Below are 22,206 nucleotides of genomic sequence, written 5' to 3' on the forward strand. Positions count from 1 at the left end.
TGGTTTTTACTATACTGATTTTCTTTGTAGAGTTGATCATAGCTTTTAAGGTTTATTATTTTTAACATTGGAGTAAAAATTGAAGCACTTCTGCACTGAGTAAATTGGGCCCCTTGAATATATTGTAGTGGCCTGTCACTGATTTTCCTCCCTAACCATAGAAAGTAAGCTCTCTGACCTCTGTTGGCTTTTCTTAGACTATTCTACCAGCCAAATGAACTTTGGGGGAGGATTTCCTAGAATAGTTGAACTAGTGGAAACTGGGTATTTTGAATGTGGATATATTGGCACCCTCTGGTTTCTCACTTCTGGAAATTAAGATTTGATATGGACTTATCTTAAAAGACAAAAATTTTGAAAGATCAGTTTGTTATCTGTATTAAATCTTACAAAATAGAAATCTTCATAAGATTTTTTTTTAACTTGAGCAGTATGTTGTGTGTCTTTCTAGATATTTCTGTACACCCAAGCATGTATGTATTCTGTGTTTGTGAGCTGTGTCTCTTTTTTATATGAATAGATTTGTTATCACGTATACTGTTCTGAAACATTTTTCTTTTTAATATAATATTTTTCCTATCAATCCCTAAGATTTCTCACTCTTTTTCACAGGTTTCCTGTGTGCTGTGTAATTGATTAACCACTTACTTATTCATAAACATTTGAGTTATTATAATCTTTAAATATTACAAATGGTGCTACACCAAATATTGTTATGTACATTTATATATCTTTGCTACTTTTGTGAGTTTATCTATAGGGGTAAATTCCTAGAAGTGAAATTGCTGGTTATCAGAGGGGTCCACATCTAGAAATTTGATAGCTGCTGCTAAATTGTTCAAAAATGCTGAACCAGTCTACACTTCTATTAGCAGTCGAGGTCTCCAGATTCTTAATTCTCCTTAAAATGAGTTAGATTTCTTCTGTCTTCCTTCCTTTCTTTTTTTATAATTTAATATTCTAATCTCTGATCATAGCCCCCATGTTTCTTTTATCTTAAAAAATCACAATGTTCCAAGTAGCCCTGTTAGCTGCTCACTAATTGCTCCCAAAGCTTTGGTGAACTATGTAAAACACAGATATAAAGTTATTTCCTGGAGAAGTATTCAGACATCATGTACAAGTGCAAATTTTGAAATATTTTGTTACTTTCTTTTTAAAAAACTGATTTTTAAAAAATCTAATATTTAGACAATATTTATTAACTCCATTCTGAAGAGGAGATTGTGTCTTACATCATAGAATTTTCATGAGTTATTTTATTTTTACATTGTTATGATTTTACAACATTTATGTTCTGTTTTATGATCCTATTTCTCAAAGTTGTTTAATTGTATATTTAGGTGGATTCATTGTTTACCTTACTAGTCTTTCATATTATATAGATTCTGAATTCCTGATTTCCTGAACTTGACTCAAGTTTTGGCTGGCTGATATTAGTATTTTGTTTTGAATTTACTCTCCTCCACCAAAAAAAGTTTACAGGTGTTTGCATTTTTAGGACTATTGTTTGTTGTATTTATAAATGAATGTGCGTGCGTGCATGCTCAGTCACTAAGTTGTGTCTGACTCTTTGAGATCCCATGGATTATTGCCCAACAGGCTCCTCTGTCCATGGAATTTCCCAGGCAAGAATACTAGAGTGGGTTGCCATTTCCTCCTCCAGGGAATCTCTTCCCAATCCAGGGTTCAAACTCGCGTCTTGTGTGTCTCCTGCATTGGCAGGCGGATTCTTTACCACTGACCCACCATGGAAGCCATATACAGAATTATTGAATCACTGGGTTTTTTCCTCTCAAAATTCTAAGCCCTCTGTTCTATTATGTTCTGGTATTAAATATTGCAAAAAAGCCTGCTAGAATATTCCCCAGTGTATGTAAGTATATGTAAGCGACTTCTTTTCTGCCTGGATTATCATAAGATTCTTTCATTATATTAAATGTTTATGATTTCTCCAGGATGTATCTTGGTGTGTATTATTTTATAATAGTTTTTCCTGGAAAATCATGAATGCTTTCTATTTGAAGATTTTAGTTCATCCTCTTTCCTTTCTCCTATTCTTTCTCCTCCTTATCATCCTTCTCCAGTTTTCTTCTAGTATCATCCTTCTTCCAGTTTTCTTCTTCTTCAGTTTTCTTCTTCTATAGAACACTTCTTTTTCTATTCTTTTTTCTCCTGGGACATTTATTATCCATATATTGAATCTCCCTTATTTGTATTATCTTTATGTCTGATTCTTTTCACTTCTTTTTTTTTTCCTCTGTATTCTTTCTTAATAGGGATCATCCATCAGGGCCCTATTTTTTCTGCAAAGTTGTCGCTGCTTCTAATGTGGTTTTCATGGTTTCCTCATTACTTAGTATCTTCTGCTCTTCCAACTCACTTTTAAATTTCCTCTTGCTGTTATATCACTTTGTCCCACTGTTTAAAGCATTTGTATTCCCTTTAATTTTTTGAAAGTGTAGGGAATATTTGGGTTAAATTTTCTTTCTGTTTTTTTAAGAACTTCTTAATATGTTCTGTGTTGGATACTTTGTGCTTATCTATTCATATTTGAATGGGACTTGTTTTTGTTGAAACTTATATGTGGATGAGAAAGGAAGAACAAGTGAGCTTTAACAGTCAGCTTCTTCATATCATATAGTTCTCTCAGAATATTTTCTCACTAAATCTTTGCCATAGGAGCATGCACCTTCTTAGGTAAGCACATCTTTCAGGGTAGGAGGTAGGAGTGACTTAGAGTGAAGATTTCTCTAGGCCACATCTCTTTTATTTGGAGATATAGTTGACTCTGGTCAGTGATTGCAGTGCTCCTTGCTGTTTCTTCAGCTATATTCCTGTCTCATCTGCAAGAACTTTCTTCCTATCTGGAGTCTAAGATCTAGAGAAAATACAGATATTCCATCTCTCAAGTTCTTTCAAGTCTCCTGTTTTAGTTGAAGTGTGAGGACTGACTGCATTTATAATGGGAGGAGGAGGTACTACAGAACTGTTTAATCATCTTACAATACTTTCCCTACTTTTTCTCTCAGTTTCTGATATTCACAGATCTTTCAATTTAATTATTTCCCTTGGTTAGATATTAAGATACTGCTCTTTTTTTCCTGTAGTTTTAGTTGTATTTGAAGACAAAGGTATGAATTCTAAACATTTAGCAGAATTATGTCTGCATATGTTAAGGTTTATGTTAAAATTATATTGGTAGAGACCATATTATCATGCTCTTAAAGAAATAATACTCTGTTCATGAGATTATGGTCTCTATAGATGGGAATCTTTTTAGCTGAAGATCCTAAGTTAACAAAGCCCAGCACCTGAAGTACCAGTCACAAGGTCTTCATGGCCAAATGTGATTTTCATTTTTGGAATTAGATCCGTGAGTTCTTCTTTTTCCTTTCACAGGACAAGCAGGAGGACATGAAGACTATTTTGGAGGGCATAGATCCGGCCAAGCATCAGGTGAGGGTGGCCTTTGATGCTTGTAAGCTACTACATAAAGAATAGATGATGTAGGTAACCAGAACTCTGGGTATCTGAATTCCAGCCAAGAAGTTCCAGGACCCTGCTGGGTGACAAAGGAAATACTCTTCAATTGAAAAAGATTATGAAGTTCCAATAAAAAGAGATTTATATTACTAGAGGTTTGCTTCCTTAGTATTCATTTATGTAGTATTCCTAAAAAACCTCTTAGGTGAAAATAGTTTTTCCTATTCAGATAGTTCTTTTGCATTCTCCTTTATTGAGAGAGTTAAGATATCCCTCAGTCATAAAGCCCTTTGTATTCAGCTTTGTTCAACAAAAGTCTGAAACTCAGATTTAGAGTGATACAGTGGATTATTTTTTATATAATCCTCAAACAACAACAACAAAAAATAGTGACACATTTACTAGCTGATGCCCTAATTTCTGTAAAATTAAAATTTTCTTAATATCCTCTCATGTAGCCTCATTCTGAAATTGTTGTTTATAAACAAGCATTTCTTTTCTTTTGAAAAAAATGTGTGGAATTTTTGCCCTAATGGTTTTAAAAGTCAAGCAAATTTAATATCCATTATAATTCAGAGAGATTTGTTTACACTCAGGAGCAGTACTTAATTTTTAAATTAAGAGTGAGTTGTGATTGTATCACAATTTAGGTCATCTAAAATAAATTTTTCAGTATCAAGCCACTTTTAATCATAATGCTTGTTAAGGATCACCTTTATTGGCTTTTGGAACAAGAAGTTGTTATATATTCATTCTATTTGGAATAGAGTAAATAAATTTCTTTCACAAAATATTAGGTGAAAATGTAAACTTTTGCTCAGTTTATGTAGTAACTCTGGCTCCTGTCAAGAATGTAAAACTGAGTGTTAGTTCACATAAAGTTATTTCTTTCTCTCTGGGTTTGTTAAAGGAAATGTGATTATAAATCTATCTCTAGCTGTAAGTCTTAAGACTTGGGATTTTTATTATTATTATTTATTGGAGGATAATTTTAAAAATTAGGTTTGCAGCCCTCCTTTTAGAGGTTCAGATTCAGCAGCTCTGAAATGGGGAGTCTGCACTTTAGATGATATACCAGGAGATTCTCATTAAGTCCTTTATATTCCATACTTTGAAACACTGCTATCTGTCTGTAGAGACTCTGCTGTCTATACTGTAGAGTCTGTAGATTATTCTGCATCATTGTTGAGTTCTGTTCTCATCTTTGCTTTATTATCATCCTTCCTCCATCCAAACTGAATGAACTTGGTTTTTGTCTTTGTTACATGTTTTTAGAAACTGAGCTAAATACAAGCACTAATATGGTGCCTCTTAATCTTTCTCCATCTCAGTTCTATTGAAGGATATGAATCTGATCAGTAACAAATTGCTAAGGTAATGATCAGTATACAGAGTAGTGGGTTGGAAGAGCATATTCACTAAGGGACATGTAAGAATCCTTTAGTACATAACATAGTATAAACAATCTCCTTTTCCTCCCTCTGATTCTGGTCCTTACCCCAAGACATTGTCCACCTTCAACTCCAAGAAGCACTGTCTCTGTGATATAGTGACAATCTTGAACAAATACCTTGGGTGGCCTGGACTGTGGTTTTTAAGGAAATTGACTTATTTTAAAGGAAAAAAACCTTAATCTAAAATTTTTGTTATCTAAAGTCAAGTAGAAAAAAACTTGTACCTTTTTTCTCATAGTATTTATGCATCAGAACCAGAACTTTGCAGTACATTTTTTATGAAAAAAAGTGTAGCAGACTTGTAAGTTCTAAATATCTACTTATCAATATATTTTAAGTATTAGTGGTTAGTTTACCTTAATAAACTAAATAGGACCTCCCAGTTTTTAAATAACTTTTCACTAAGGAATAACATATACATATTTTAAGATTTTACTACTTAAAGCTGGAAAACTTTTATCAATTTTTTCTTGATCTCTAAACTGTGCAATACACAAAACTCCTGATAATTTTTTTTTAAAGGCCAAAAAAATTTTTTCTTTCCTTCCTATTGTATGTTGAATTAATCCTGTCTCAAATTTGTTTAAATACAAGTAACAAATGACTTCCTTTCAAGAGGGTAAAGTCTCTTAATATATTTTGAAACCTCTCTGTTCTGTGTCAAGTACATAGATACAGTAAATAAAATATGGGAGGGTAACAAACTAAACTAAAAACATGTAGCTATACTCAGAAACAAGGTTAAAGAACTGTGGACTAAAAATGGACTCTGGATCTACAGTTGAAGCTATTTGGGGCTTAAATTTCATCTTTAAGGGAATAAGAACTGAATGTATCTCACATAGAGCAGGCCAATAGATTTAGTCTACTTGATTGAAGCATGAAAGTGGTACCTAATTTATTATTGCCCAGCTTGTGAAGCAGGGTGGGAAAAAAAACTCAAAGCAACTGCCCAGGATTACTGTTAGAAATTAGCAGATTGTTCTTCATAGAGGGAAGAGGCAAAGACAGCAGTGTAGCTAAGAACTTGGAGGACATCATTATTTGATATAGTGAGAAGAAAGAAGAACAGAAATAACCTCATGGGATAAGAAGCTTAAGTTGCCAGGTAAAGGTCTACTTCTGAAACGGACCAGATTAAGGTAACTTTCAGACCATCTGATGAGAAGGGATAAGTTTATAAATGGAAATAAAAGAAAAAAAAAAACCAACTCCCATGCAAAATGAACTTTTTCAAATAAGAAAAATTGTAAAGCTCAGGAGCAAATCTACATCAAGAGAGATAGTCAAAATGCAAGCAAACAGCCAGCAAACTAGGAGAATATAGGCCCAAGAAAATTGAAATAAAAGACTTTAATCAGAGATTTTAAACATGCTTAAACTATGAACAGTAGCCATAAAATAATGAGAGGCAGTGAAATAGGAGCTGATAATTATGAATTAAGGTCAAGTAGATATGAAATACTTAAACTTGCAGGTAAAAAAATTTTTGAAAATAAAAATGTATAGGATACAGATTCATGTTGATGTATGGCAAAACCAATACAATATTGTAAAGTAATTAGCCTCCAATTTAAATAAATTTATATTAAAAATGTATAGGATAAACAGTATGTTGGACAGTTGAATAAAGATTTAATCAAATGATAAATAAATACAGCACAAAAATAAAGAGATGGAAAATATAAAAGAGAAATTGAGAGAAATGAAATAGGCTCTACCATATATTTATTTGAAGTTGCTGAAGGAGAAAATAGAAATAGCAAGCAAAGGCAATGCTTGAAGAGATAATGATGGAGAATTTTCTAGAATTGAAACCTGACATGAGTCTTAGAAAAAAATCACTAAGAAATGCTTGAAGAGATACTGATGGAGAATTTTCTAGAACTGAAGGCTGACAGGAATCCTTGGTTGAAAAAATCATTAAGAAGAACAAATGAAACTGCAGAATTTTAAGGATAAAGAAAAAAATCTTAAAAGCCATTATAGGAAAAATGAATTATTCTCAAAGGAAGACCATTTACCTTTTTGACAATAGATTCTCATCAACAATAATAATTACAGAAAACAACAGAGGGTAATATCCTCCAAATATCAGAAGATAATAGCATGATACAGAATTCTGTACTCTGCTAGCATTCCAAAGAAGAAGACATACTTATATTTTCAGATGTAGATATTTTCAGATCTACAAAGAATAAAAGAGTTTACCACCTCAGACCCTTGCCAAAAGAACTACTAAAATATATGTACATCAATAAGAAGAAAAAAGAACCCTGGAGGAAGGTGTGGGATGCAAGAAGCCTTGGTAAGCACAGAAGCTGGTAGACTATAAATACAAATTTGTGAGTATAAAACTTAAATTTTTATGCTTAAAAACAAAGTAGTGCTAAAATCTAGACAGAAATAGTATGTAATTCAGCAGGATATGTTAGAAAGTTTAAAAACCGTGTTAGAATTCTTGTGTTGTTCTGGAGAGAATAATCAGGTACTGAATAACTTTAAAGAATCTTTTTTTTTTTTTTTTAAGAAAAATTTATTAATCAGAACAAATACAAACCTATTCAACTCATTTGTTAAAAGGGCAGAGAATTTTGAATTAGATTCAAAATCAAAATCTAGTGAATTCTGTTTTCAGGAGAAAGAACTAAAGCAAAATGACAGGGAAAAGATTGACAAAATAATGGAAAACGTTATGTAAGACAATATTAATATCAAACAAAATGGAATTTTAAGCCAAAATTATTTTTAGAGATAAATAAATGCTCCTCCCATTAGTATAACAATCAGTCACTTATCAGTATCTAACATCTACCCTCCAACTAAAATAGAAAATTATAGTTACAAGAAAATTAGTTCTACATTTCTGCTCATAGGATTTTTTTCCCACACTTCTCCATGAAACTGACAGATAAAACAATTGCTAAGAATAGAAAAATCAAGTTTGTTCTTATAGAGAGCTATAATTTTGTTTCCAATAAATATGGAATATATTTTCCAGTGCATTGAATATACATAAAAATGATACATGGTAGGCCACAAAAAAAGTTTTTAAAACAAACTTCTTCATGCTATGAACTACATTCTCTAATCTTTTGTAGTTTTAAAATTACAAATTGACAATAAAACCTTTTTAAAAATAATCCCATACAATTAGAAAATGAGGAAATATACTTTTACATAATTCATGAGTTTAAAAGGCAATCACAGTAAAAACTACAAAATAGTTGTTATCACCAAAACTACACATTAAAACTTGGGAGAGAGGATACAGCTAAAGTGGTCCCTAGAAGGAAAATTGTATGTGTGTGTGTGTGTGTGTGTGTGTGTGTCTATAATGAAAGGAAGTGAATCTACTCAAAGAACAACAGCACAAAGAAGGAAGGATATAAGGTTAAAAAAAAGTTAATATTGAGTAGTAAACAAAAAAAGAGTTTAAAAAATAGGGGTAAACAGCAAAATAAAAGCTGATTTTTAAAAAATTCTGAAGTAGGTAAGACCAGCTTTTTTCAAAGGGGCAAAAGGCACAGATACATGGTATAAACTTAAACGGAGTTATAACTTTGATATAGTAGAGGACTAAATTTATAGGGCAGTATGAACAATCAGTTTGAATACTTAGATGAAATGATTGATTATTTTCTATAAATATAAATTATCAAAAATGATTCCAGGAAATTCCCTGGTGATCCAGTGGTTAGGACTCTGCACTTTCACTGACGAGTTCCCAGGTTCAGTCCTTGGTTGATGAACTAAGATCATGCAAGCTGCACTGTGCAGCGCAAAAAAAGGAAGTTCTAGAATCACATACCTTAATAAAACAATAACTTTTACAATTGAGTCAATAGTTCAAAACCACCCATCTCCTAAAATGGTAAGAGCATCCCAGAAGGATTTATCAGTGAGCTTTACCAAAAGTTCAAAGAATAGATAATCCCTTTATTTTTTAGTTTTCTTCAAAAGAGAAAGAAAAGTTAAACTGCACAGTATCTAACTTTGTAGCCTTGAAAAGTAATTTTGTTGCCTTGAAAAGTAATTTTGTATATGCAGGGGAAAATGTGATTTCTTTTCTAAAATTTTATTGATACTGAACAAATATTGGCTGAAATAATAAACCCAACATTCGTAAGTGAATAGTAGTACTATTCATTAAGTAGCCAGCAGACCTTCTAACAACATGGGGGTTAGGGATGCCCACCTGTGTAGTGGAAAATTTGCATGTAACTTTACCCATGTAATTCTGGTTTCTGCATTCCTGTGATCAACCAACCACAGATCATGTAATGTAGTACTTAGTTATCAACATATAAATGGACCCACACAGTTCGAGCCCCATGTTATTCAAGGGTCAACTGTATAAACAAATTTGATTTCTATCCTAAAAGAAAGATTTAGTGATCAGATATTTTGGGTCAAGTGATATAGGTTGTGGGATATACATTTTTAATTTTAGGACAAGAAGTGTAAATCCATTATAAAGTTGCAGCATTGTCTTATCAGCTGTTTCCTCAAACATAATTGTTCAAAACCAAAGGAATGGATGTATATTTATAGGGAGGAAAATAAAATAGGCAGCTTTTAACACCTTTTATTTCCAAAATTTTATTAATATGTTGAATTTTGAAATTTCAAAATTGAGGTGAGGCTCTTTGATTTCTTATTTTTAACAGCTATGGGAATATTTTAAATATACAGAATTAACAGTTAATTAAAAGTTTATTCTAAACAGGGCTTTCAAAATCTTTTGTCTTTGCCACTATTCATGGGATCTGGTTGCTTTGATGGATGTCACTGCCAGGCTTAAGAAATGAGAAAGCCTCCCCCCAAAAAAGGAAAAACGACATTAGTGTTGCCCACCCATGATCTAATAAAATGTATTATCTGATGCAGATAATCAATTTCTTAATCTAATTTTAGCTACTACTTTTAATTTATTGTTAACTTCTCTTTCTCTTATTTACCTAGTAGAAAATTTAAACTTCAAGCTTCATTTCTGTGAGAGGGAAGATTTGAGAGGTCAGTTATGCTTAGGTACCTTCTTGGTAAACAGTATTCAAGTACTTAATCGTTTTAGATATTAGGTATATAATAGTAAGCAGAGATGGACATGATTGCTGTTCTTATGAAGCTTGCATTTTAGTGGTGGACATGTAACCCTAAATAGTTACACAAACTAATATGTGTTTGAAACTTAAAAAGGAGCAATTCGTAGAACTCTTTATAAGTTGATATTAGGAAAATTGATCTAGTTAAGAAGGTTCAGGATGATCTTCCTTGAGGACACAACACTTGAAACAATCAAGGATGAAAAGGAGCTAACAAGTGTTATAGGGAAGAGATAGCAGCTTAAGGAAAAGGGCCCTGAGACAGAAGGTAAATAGCAGTTGCTAAAGGGAGCACTTTCTTTCCAGTGTTTAGCTGATAGAATTCCAGTGTATAGTGTATTGACATGACTTTCTATGTTTTTCTGAGTAAGCTCTTCATGATGTGTATTCTGTTTTGTTTGAAGTTAATGGCCGGAATATTACATTTATCTACACTTGAATTTTCAAGTTCAAAATCCATTCTAAAACCACATTATTTTGGCATTGTCTATAGTTATGCATTCTTCATGTGTGTGTGTGTGTTAGTCACTCAGTCATGTCCAACTCTTTGCGACACCATGGACTGCAGCCGTCCAGGCTCCTCTGTCCATGGGCCCTTAGAGTTAATAAAGAATGGTTGGAAGCTATTTTATCATTCATTCTTCTTGCTGGTAAACTTCCTAGGAAGAACACAATCTTTCTGCTATTATAAGACTGCTTCTTTTGCCTTTGGCTGTTCAAGCATTTAATTTTACTCTAAAAAAATCTGCTCATTTGTGTTTTTCTTTTTCCTTTTCCCTTTACTCCTGAAATACCACAGTGTTTGACTGGTTTCTCACCTTTGATACAACTCTTACTGGCTTCTGATATGATGTGATCCTCATAATCACCTCATAAAATTAAGGTTCCTTTTTCAGAGTTCAGATGAATAATTAGGGAAACTTAGTATTAGGGGAAAAAAAAATGCAGTTATTTCTTTTTGGGAATCAAACTAAACATAAGTCTAATTTTTAATGGTTACTGTTTGGTGTGCAAAACTGAACTTGCTGTTAGAAAGTTACACTAACTAGTGTGGACTGAAATTAATCCTGTATTTTCCAGGATTTGAGGTAGGTAACAGCAATGGTACCCCACTCCAGTACTGTTGCCTGGAAAATCCCATGGACGGAGGAGCCTGGTAGGCTGCAGTCCGTGGGGTCGCTAAGAGTCGGACACAACTGAGCGACTTCACTTTCACTTTCCACTTTCATGCACTGGAGAAGGAAATGGCAACCCACTCCAGTGTTCTTGCCTGGAGAATCCCATGGATGGAGAAGCCTGGTAGGCTGCAGTCCATGGGGTCGAACAGAGTCGGACACGACTGAAGCGACTTAGCAGCAGCAGCAGCATAAGTGATTGCATTGACTGAGTATTAAATCTTCATTATTTCTTATGTCATTGCTACTAAGTATTTAAGATGGATGGTTAATGAATTGGCACTAACGGATTATTTTATGTCTCTTTAGGAGCATGAATCTGAAGGTGGAAGAACACCTTTAATGAAAGCTGCAAGAGCTGGTCATTTGTGTACTGTGCAGTTTCTTATTAGCAAAGGTAAAGAAAGTACAAATGAGAATTTTCAAGAAGCTGCAACTTCTGTAAAAAGTTCCTAAACTGTTGTAATTTATGTTAAAGCTACTTTACCTGTAGTCTACGTATTGAATTCTAGTCTCTTATTGCTGTATATTCTTAGGAAGCAGAGTTCATAAGGTATTTTGCTGGAATCTTTATTAGTTTCAAGTTTGAATTTTCATCAACCAAACAGTATATACCTACTCCCAAAAGTTGGAAAAGTCAAATGTAAAATGTCCAGCTATGTATAGTAGATACAGTATTGTTCAGCACTTAAGGCAGTTCTGCTGGAAATAGGGAAGGATAGAGGGGAGAAAGTCTACTACCATTGTTTATGGTTTATATAGTTAAGTCAGCTGTATTAACAGCTTTAGAAATAATCTCATGTTGCTAATGTAAGGATGCTTATTGATGTACCTTGCCTTTCCCAAATGTACTTTCCCCTCCCCACTAAATGTACTTTAATGTAAGTTAGGATTAGGTTCAGCTGGGTAGTTTTGAAAATTAAATAATTATTAGTTTCCCATAGGTTTATTTTTCTTTCATAAAATAAATCTGGTATTAAGGAAGAAGGAGGACCAAACATTGCTGTAGTCTTATCTAATTGGATCCATTGGGATTTTAAAAGGTAGTTGAACTAAAAATAAAGTCTTTTTTTCCTGGCAATCAAAATTAACTTACCAAAAAAAGAGGCTAAGAAAAGATTTTGCATTTAGACTTTCTTTAGATTATATTGTACAGAGCTATTGAACAACTTACTAAATTGCCTTTTAATATATTCAGATGATCTTATGTCTTCTCTTCATATCCAGGTCTCTAACTTTTAAAATACACAATATGAAAAATTATATTTCTCTTAAGTATTGTTTCAAAAGTTCTCTACCTTGAGACCTGGCTATACTGCCACATTTTAGAAGTAGATCAAAAATGTCTTTAAAGAGTTACATACAATGGTATTATTTGGTGCTCGTATATATGTTAAACTATATATATTTATTAATCTAGATTTTTCATCTTAGAAGTGGTATTGAATGAATGGACTGCAACAGTGTAGATGACTCTCACAAATATTATACTGAGTGAAAGAAGCCAGGCACAAAAAGAGTTCACTGTGTGATTTCATTCATATAAAGTTCAAAACCTAAAATCAGTTTGGAAGTCAGGATAGTACTTATCATTGGAGGGGTGGGTAGTGACTGAAAGAGTACACAAAGTGGGGCTTCTGGTATGTGGATAATCTGTTTCTTGATCTGGGTGCTGGTTACACAATTATGTTCACTTTGAGAAATATTTCAAACTATACGCGTATGATTTTTGTACTTTTTTATGTCTATGTTGTATTTCAGAAATGTTTCAAAAATCATATTGTCTGAGCTGGCTTTGCTAAGATTGCTTTTTTATTTTTCTTTGAAGGTGCTAATGTGAATAGGGCTACAGCCAATAATGATCATACAGTAGTGTCACTGGCATGTGCAGGAGGTCACCTGGCAGTGGTGGAGCTACTCTTGGCTCATGGGGCTGACCCTACTCATCGTCTCAAGGTATTCTACTTCAAAATAAGGAAATTATATATCATTATTAAAATATATTTCAGATATTTTAGTGCTTAATATTATTAATATTCATTACTGTTTAAGTTTTGATTTTATATGAGCTAAGAAACTAAATGTGTTTAGTAATCATATTATTAAAAGAAACTGACAATTAATTACAATATCAATTTTTCTCAGGATGGCTCAACAATGCTCATTGAAGCTGCAAAAGGTGGTCATACTAATGTTGTTTCTTATCTTTTGGATTATCCAAACAATGTTCTGTCAGTTCCTACCACAGATGTGTCTCAGCTTACCCCACCTTCTCAAGATCAATCTCAGGTAATATAAAATAGAATTTAAACTTATAAATATTCTTCAAATTGGAAATTTTGTTTAAAATTAGTCTTAGATAAAATAGGCTTATTTCTCTTTTAAAATTTGAATAAATCTTGTCCTAAATTCTTTTGAGATTTTCTTGAAAAGTACATGGAAATTTTTTAATTGTCTTTATTTACTGAAAATAGTGTTTGGTTTAAAAAAAAAAATGCACACTTAATACCATATAAGCATTCCAAGTTGTCCTTTTATTCAGCTAGGTCTTTAGAGTTGTTAACCAAGAGAAAGCTTTTCCCTTAGTACCTCCCAAGACTGTTAATTATCCTGGTTGTTTTTATTCAGTTGTTAAGTCATGTCCAACTCTTTGCGACCCCATGAGCTGTAGCATGCCAGACTCCTCTGTCTTCCACAAACTCCTGGAGTTTGCTCAAACTTATGTGCATTGAGTTGGTGACACTATCTAACCATCGTATCCTGTGCCACCTGCTTCTCCTTTTGCCTTCACTCTTTCCTAGCATCAGGATCTTTTCCAATGAGTTGGCTCTTCACATCAGGTGGCCAAAGTCTTTTTTGGCTTCAGCAGCAGTCCTTCCAATGAATATTCAAGGTTGATTTCCTTTAAGATTGACTGGTTTGATCTCCTTGTAGTCCAAAGGACTCTTAAGAGATATACTGGAAATACCTTTTCTAGAGATATTCTAAAGATAGCTACTCTTATCAACCAGGAAAGTGTGAGTGATATATGCACCAAAAATTCATTAATTTTTAAACCTACCTAAAAATACAGAGAGTATGTAGAGAGTATAATAAGTATACAAAGTTCAGTGATGTCTTAAGTTCTTTTCTACAACGGTATCCTGAGAACTGCTAAAATACACTAATTTGGGAAATGTGTTGGATTTTTTTCTTTTGACCCTATAGAATTTGAACAAGGGTAAATTGGTCAGTTGATCATGTTACTTTTATTCCTAGCTATAATTAAAACCAGCAAGGCTGTCTCCTTAACAAGAGAGTGATATTAATTCCATTTAGCTTAAATCATGGACTATGTGTAGATTGCCTGAATTTGCCCTATCAGTATTCTCAGAAATTATTGCTTGGTAAACAATGCTGCTGCTCCTTCTTTTTCATCTTCCTTTCCCTCTTATTCTTTTAAAGAAACAAAAAAGTTAATTTGGTGGTATATGAAGAAAATCTAAAATAAGATCTCTGTTTCATTTGGTGGTATATGAAGAAAATCTAAAACAAGATCTCTGTTTCATGTATGGACCTTTGTTTTATTCTTTGGTCTGAGATCATTTTTTTCTGAGTTGATTTTTTAGGTTCCACGTGTGCCAATGCATACACTTGCCATGGTTGTACCTCCTCAGGAACCTGACAGAACTTTACAGGAGAACTCTCCTGCTGTTTTAGGAGTACAAAAAGGTTAGTTCTTGAATTATTTTCTTTAAAATGGGCATTTTTATCACCTAATGTATGAATTCATAAAGATACTTTCATGGTACACAGTTACTGTATATCTAGAATTGAGGTAGGTAATTCTGACAAATGCTAATCATCTTGTATACCATTTAAAATAGGAAAGACAGAAGTACTAGGAAAATGATTTATTAAAATGGTAACGTACTTCCAGGTGTAGTTTTCATCTGGCAATGCCAAAAATAAGCATATACCAAGTACTTCATTTTATTAAAGTAGCAAAAATGTATCAGGCATTCATTTTTCATTTCACAATGCTTTAGCTAAATAATACTATAATATGAGGAATGAAAATATGTGTTTGCTGTCAGTCAAGTCCTAGTATCATTGATGCAATTCAGTGAATGTCAATTTAAGAATTATATTTAGTTTCTTTCATGAAATCCATTTCACTGAATGGATTAACATCTGTCAGTATGTGAACATAGACAAATAACTATTAAAAAGTATATGAAAAACAGTCAAATGGAATATTGAAGAGGATACACTGTTTAAAGGACTCAAGTTTATGAGCTCTGTTTTTTTCCTGCTATATTTTCATTTGTAGATATAAAGTACCTTCACTTGATAATCATGTATGGTTGTCATATCTGAGTTCTCTGAAATAAATAGGTAGTATGTAAAGTATTAAAAACTACTACAGATAAAACCAACTTATAAGCATATTTCATCCATTATATGACAAGTTCTAGATGTTTGAAATCATAATCAAGTGTGTAAGTAGGTTTCAGTATCTTTAATACAACTTTTTTAAAAAATATAGCTTTAAGTAAAGTTGGTAAGGCGACTGTACAGCACCAAACAGAAACTTCTTTCAAATTTAATGTCAGTTTTAGTAATTTAGAGTATTGAGTGCCTTTACCAAGGATTACTTCATTTCTAAACTATTAATTTCAAAAATAACCTGCAGTCTCTCCAACTTAAGCTAATTCTAGCAGTTTTCCATTGGCTACCGAGCTATTCTAACTTCAGAAAATGAAGACTGCTATTTTTAGTCTTAAGAAATAAAAAGCAAATTAAGCATGTACTTGTTAAGAATCTGAGGATCCTAACCAGCTAATAGACTTTAGTAAAGTATTTGAACCTAAAAGCCTCAGTTTTTGTTGTTTTTTTGTTTGACTATATCCTATAGAAGACTGTAGTAACTTTGAGTAGGGAAATTCAGTACTACGTAAGAAATAATTGAAAAAATATTTATTGACACAGAGCCACAGAATAACCAAGAAATGAGCTAGGAAGGGCACAGTATGTACAGAAAGGAAGTAAGGCATTTTAAATTTAGATCTACTATGTAAGTCAACTGAAATGTTTGGGTCATGATTTCTAAGTTGATACTTAAGTGAGTAATTGTATTTTTGCTTATTGAAATATCTTCTTATACTAATATCTACTTATTTTCTTCACTTTGATGTTTTATTACTTACTGAATAGTATTAAACTGAACCTACCTTTTATAGAATCTTTCATTTTACTAAATTATTAGGGCAGGAAAAATTAACACTTGTATCTAGACACTTGGCACTTGCTGTTGCCAGATACCAAGCGGTGTTGCCAACCCCAACATTTATTTTTGCAGGATGAAGGTGTAATAATGCATTGTGTTTGAGTGCATCATAGAATATTATATGATTATAAATTAGGAAAAATAAATTGATGATGTAAAAGTACACCTGTGTGGATAGAAAAAGCTATCTTAAATTATTAAAGATATATTATTTTCTCCTTAATTTTTCTTCCTAAAATTTCTCACTTATGTCTCTGGAGAAGTTCCTTTGAGTGTTGAATTTGCTGTTTGATCCTTTTGTTTTTGTTTTTTCTAAGTCCATAGATATATGCATTGCATATGTAGCTAGGGATGGAGAGAGGATTCTTATTCTCTAGGACTCTTTTCCTCTTAGCAATCATCTTTTCAAGTTTATAACATTTTACTCCTATCTGAAGTCTTTATGCATATTTGCATCCTTTTAAAATATATTCATGCCCATAAGTCTTACCCAGGTGTTTTTTTATATATTCTACTCAAACATTCTTCTTTCATGTGCACCATTCGTCCAGGCTCCATCCATCTTGACTATAGTCTCCTGGTTTAGGCAACTAATTTCACTTATCCATTGTTAGTTGTCAAAGATTTGAGATCCTAGCTGACATTGATAGAGGCCTCAGAAATACCTTTATAAAAAAAGAAATGAGGCTGGGTAAGAGTGATATGCTCAGTTTCATAGCATTGTTTAGCTATATCATCTATAGTTATGAGTACACTTGGGAAAGGATATATAAGTAATATCAAACCTTTGTCTTTCCATATTTAATTTTTTAATAAATTTATTTATTTATTTTTGGCTGCACTGAGTCTTCATTGCTGCACATGGGTTTCTTTAGCTGTGGTGAATGGGGGCTACTCTAGTTGCGGCGTGCAGGCTTCTCATTGCAGTACTTTCTCTTGTGATACACAGGCTTAGTTGCCCAAATAGGAATCAACATGTTCCCTGCATTGACAGGCAAATTCTTAATCACTGGACCATCAGGGAACATTGGTTCCCAGGGACCACCACCACCCAAATTTAATTTTGTAAAGAAATTTGTTGACTGAAGCCACTTCTTGCATGTAATTTATTTGTAGTAACTGATTCTACTGAGATCCTAAATTGTGAGTCTGATGATTCTATGTAGTTGTATAGCTTAGAACTAACTAATCTATTGCAAAACATTAAAATGATATCAAGATAAAAAATACACTTCTTTTGTGTGCACCTCAGTTCCTCTTGAGGAGTCATTTCTTTTCTCTGAATTCCTGTGGTACTTTATTGGATCTTCCTTCTGTTTATGGTCACTCCTGCACCTTCACTTCCCCTTTGAACTTCAAGTATGGAAGGTTGAGTTAATCATACTTAATTCCTGGACTTTGTCATCATGGTTCCTGTCTTGTTTTACTTTATTCCTTTTTATCCCTCTCTCCACACCCATACTTCCCCTTAGGCAGTCCTTCTAATGTGTTTAATTTGTAGATTTTTTTGTTCTTACAAGTTCTTATAAAATGTTCACTTCTTTATGTATATTTTAATTTACGCAAGTGATATTATGTTGTATGTCCTGCTTGGTTTTTACTTTTTTCATATATTATTTTTTCAACATTATTTTTATTTATTTATATTTTGCTGCACTGGATCTTCTTTACAGTGTTCAAGCTTCTCATTGAGGTGGCTTCTTTTATTGAGGAGCACAGGCTCAAGGTGTGCAGACTTCAGTAGTTGCAACATGTGGGCTTGGTAGTTGTGGTGCATGGACTTAGTTGCCCCACAGCATGTGAGATCTTCTTGGACCAGGGATCGAACTCATGTCCCCTGCTGTAAGGCAGATTCTTAAACACTGGACTACCAGGGAAGCCCAACAGTTTTTAAGATCTATCCATATGTCTACCTCTAGATTGTTTCTACCTGTAGCATAGTGTTTATCCTGTATATCCTGTTTTTCACTTGTCATTTCTCTCAGTGATGGGTACCCAAATTGTGTCTCATTCCCCACCAACACAGACAATGCTATGGTGAAAATTCTGGTACAGTCCCCTTATGGATCTGTATGAGAATTTCTTTGGGATAAACTCAGGAGCAGAATTGCCTGTCATAGAAAACCATAATGTTTATCTGACAAAGTACTATGAATTCACTCTCTAGAATGCTACAGCAGTTTACACTCCCACCAGCAATTGGTAAGGTTACTATATTTTACACCCCATTGCATTTCCATACCTGCCAATGCTTCAGTTTGTACATTTTTATCTCCCCTTTTAGACTGTAAGCTCTTTGAGGGCAGGGTTTATGTTGCTCGTCTTTGTATGGTCCACTGTGGCTTGCTTGTACTAGCTGTTAAATATTTGTTGAATAAGTTAATAAATGCCAGGATAAGAATATAGATTATTCTGAAGGCAAGAGAAACTTATTAAGAATTTTTAAGCAGAGTAACATTGTGTTTAAAGAGGATGTTTAAGAACTTAAGCCGGAGTATTCTAAATTGTAGGGAAAAGATTGAAAACAGAAATATACATGAAAAGTAAGCATTAGGTTAACATACTGCTTTATATCCCTGAGTTGTTTATTGGAGTAGGTAACATGAAAAGTTCTCAGTTTAATAGCAAAGCATTAAAATTATATAGAAAAAGTATATGTACAGTAAATGAGGTTGAATATTCCTCTGGAAGATTTACTAATAATATTCTGTAGTAGATTTCCATTAGTAATCATGGCAGTATGGATTTACATTTGCCCAAATTTAATAATATCTTTTCACATATAACTGCTTATAGTAAAAGCAGTTGATTTAATCTGTTGGCATATAACACAGATACTCTATTTTTGGACACTTGCTTAACCTTGGTGGTTGTAGGTCATTCATTATTTTCCTTTGGCCATTATTTTTCTGTTTCCCAGAGGACTAATTGTTTAGACACAAAAATGATTAATAGAATTAAACTGATTTCTGTAGTAAACCAAATATTTGACAAGTATATAATCTACCTCATTTTCTCACTTCCAATAAAAAATAAAGGCCACATTCCAAGCTCTCTCTGTATCAAAGTTTCCTATTGGAAACATTTTTAATTAACGGAGGAAAAGTGAAAGTTGAGGAAGTAGGATAGAAACCACGCCAAAGAGATAAGATGGTAACTTCACCTATGTTCCTAAATATTTATGATATCACTCAGTGCTACCAAATGAATAGATTTATTTATTTCTCTCTGACTGTACAAGATGTTTGAGGAAGAAGGAGCTCTTTTATATTCTGACATCTTACGCTGCTACTTTCCTACATACTGAAAACTTTGTTGCTAAAAGGACACTTGTTTAACATTCTCCTTTTCCTCCAAATTGAAGGAGTTGCTTCAGCTTCTAGGAATAATTTGTTTTTCACCAACTTGACTTATTCATGATATTATAGCTTTTATTAGTGCTTTGATATGTATCTAGGCAATCGCACACTTCTATGGTTACTGATATTCAGTCATTGGATGTTTGGGGAAGAACTGCCTTTTGTGCATTAATTTCACCATCCTCTGCTTTTCCTGCTGCCTAAATTTAGGGCTTTTCGTCTCAATTTCAGTTAAATACGTTACTCTTTTTAATCTTCTGCTCTTTGTATTTTGTTAACAAGTTAGAGCCGTTTCTTTCTGTTACTATTCTCAAAATTCTTGTCTTATTTTGGATCTTACTATTTATATAAGATTTTAAATCTGAGAATGTCCAAAGTGGTCATAATTAATTACCAGTCTTAGTGTTGAACTCTTAACCTAGTTTTCTTAAATACAAATTACATAGGAACTATACAAGGGTGTTTTAAAATAATGTTGGAGGAGCTTGCGGAACTTAAGAATTTACTCTGCTGATGTCATTGAATTTGTTACACAACTGAAAATTTCCTTGCTGAGCTTGCAGATTCTGTGGCAGTTAAACTCCTTTTTCCTACCATTAATTGTCATGAGGTACTTTGAACAAGTAAAGCAAACCATGGTTTCCATATAATCTTAAGGAAATAGGTAGAAAATTATCTTACAAGCTAACAGCTTTTGCTCTTTAAGGATAAAATCTCTTCCCACCACTTTGCTCAGATAGAAATATAAAATTGAATATGGGTAATTATCATAGTGATTTTGGAACTGTGATTGTATGACCTTGTTAAAGACAGTATTTAGGGGAAAATCTGTTAGGCTTTTTATGATAACATGTTGCAGTTATTTGAGCTACCTGCAGTTTTGAGTTCTAACAAAGAAGCAGTTAAATCTCTGATTGTTTTGTCCAGTAGTTTTGTCAATCTCTGGCAGTTCAGAGCAATTAAACATCTAAAGGATTTTTTTTTTCCTTTTGGACCCAGGACTCATTTTGAATGCATTGGATGAGCTAGTTTTTAAAACTCTGAAGTTACATATGTTATTCATATATATTGACCACAATCCTTGAGAATAGACAACTATTACAACTATTTTTCACCTGTTTTTTTTTTAACAACTTTAATATTGCTTAATTTTCATACCATAAAATTCATTTAAATGTACGATCCAATGACTTTTAGTAAAGTTACAGAATTGTGTAATCATCACCTCCATCTAGTTTTGGATCCATCACTCCAAAAAAATCTCTCATGCTTCTTTGTGATCAGCCTGCATTCTCACGACTGTAATCCAGGCAACCACTATTTTCCTTACCTGTCTCTCTAGATTTGTCTTTTCTCTATAGATCTGATATAAATGGGATTGTACAATATATGGTCTTTTGTGCCTGGACTCTTCACTTAGCATAATGTTTTCAAGGTTCATCCATGTTGTAGGATATATCAGTAGTTTGTTCCTTTTTACTGTAGAATAGCCCCAGTTCTTCCTAAATAAGATTAAACCTTAAACTGGCCTCAAAGTGGTTATTATATATTTCTTCCATTTTATGTCCATGTTAGGATTATTGATAATTATTTTGCCTTTGGGGAGTAAGTTTAAGTGTGACTGAAAACCTTCACTTAAATGTATAATTATTTCATTTTTAATGTACACTGCCAATATGAGTACTCCTGTATGGGAAGTCTGATTTTCTCCCAGGTAATGTTCATTGTTTCTCTCATAGATTTTTACGTGAAGTATTTACTTAAACTCAGAATAATTGTCCTTTGTAATATAAGTTTAATACAGTGTTCAGGTAGTGAACTTAAACACTTATGGAAGTATTTGACTTAATTAATGAACAATTTAGAAGGTTATATCTTAATTAATTTCAACCTATATTTTAAAATAATAAAAGAAACATTTTGGTAATTTGAAAAACACTTTTCCCCACTTTGATCTACAAGTTATAATTTCTTGCAGTAATCTGTATGTACACAGTTAATATTGTAAAAAGAAAAATTGGTCAGTTAAGCTAACATTTATGATACCCTCAACATTATTTTGGTTCTGCTTTAGATTTTATGTTCTTTAAAAAGTCCAATTTAATAAGCAGAATTTTGAGATTCTTTCTTCTTTGATTTTCCTTTTCTCCCTACCCCTGTCTTATTTTCCAAAATCATCCAATCCTAAATATTGCATTTTTTAAATTTAAAAAAGTCACTTTTTTTGAATTGGCAACATCCCTGTTTGTGCTATGTAAAATCGAAGAGTCTGGTCATTAGCTACAACTGGTGTGAATCTTTGAGCGTTCGTCTGCAGCGCTAGTTATATGGGTTTGGGAGGGAGGATGGTGGGGGGGG

General features: G+C 32.9%; 1 protein-coding gene across 5 annotated transcripts in view; it reads left to right on the top strand.

The window, feature by feature from the left end:
- LOC104996210 (ankyrin repeat and KH domain-containing protein 1) overlaps nt 1-22,206 on the top strand; it is a 105,023-nt gene that overhangs the window by 52,695 nt on the left and 30,122 nt on the right. For 2 of the 5 annotated variants that reach the window (XM_010850356.1, XM_010850357.1), the window contains exons 11-15: nt 3,403-3,459; nt 11,530-11,617; nt 13,049-13,176; nt 13,366-13,509; nt 14,829-14,931. In XM_010850356.1, the coding sequence (XP_010848658.1) occupies nt 3,403-3,459; nt 11,530-11,617; nt 13,049-13,176; nt 13,366-13,509; nt 14,829-14,931 (520 nt within the window). Of the gene's footprint in view, nt 1-3,402; nt 3,492-11,529; nt 11,618-13,048; nt 13,177-13,365; nt 13,510-14,828; nt 14,932-22,206 lie in introns of those variants that run through there. The other 3 variants (XM_010850360.1, XM_010850358.1, XM_010850361.1) reach the window with 2 other exon arrangements.

The sequence above is a fragment of the Bison bison genome, unplaced genomic scaffold, assembly GCF_000754665.1.
Source record: "Bison bison bison isolate TAMUID 2011002044 unplaced genomic scaffold, Bison_UMD1.0 scf7180017864291, whole genome shotgun sequence".
Lineage (NCBI taxonomy): Eukaryota > Metazoa > Chordata > Mammalia > Artiodactyla > Bovidae > Bison > Bison bison.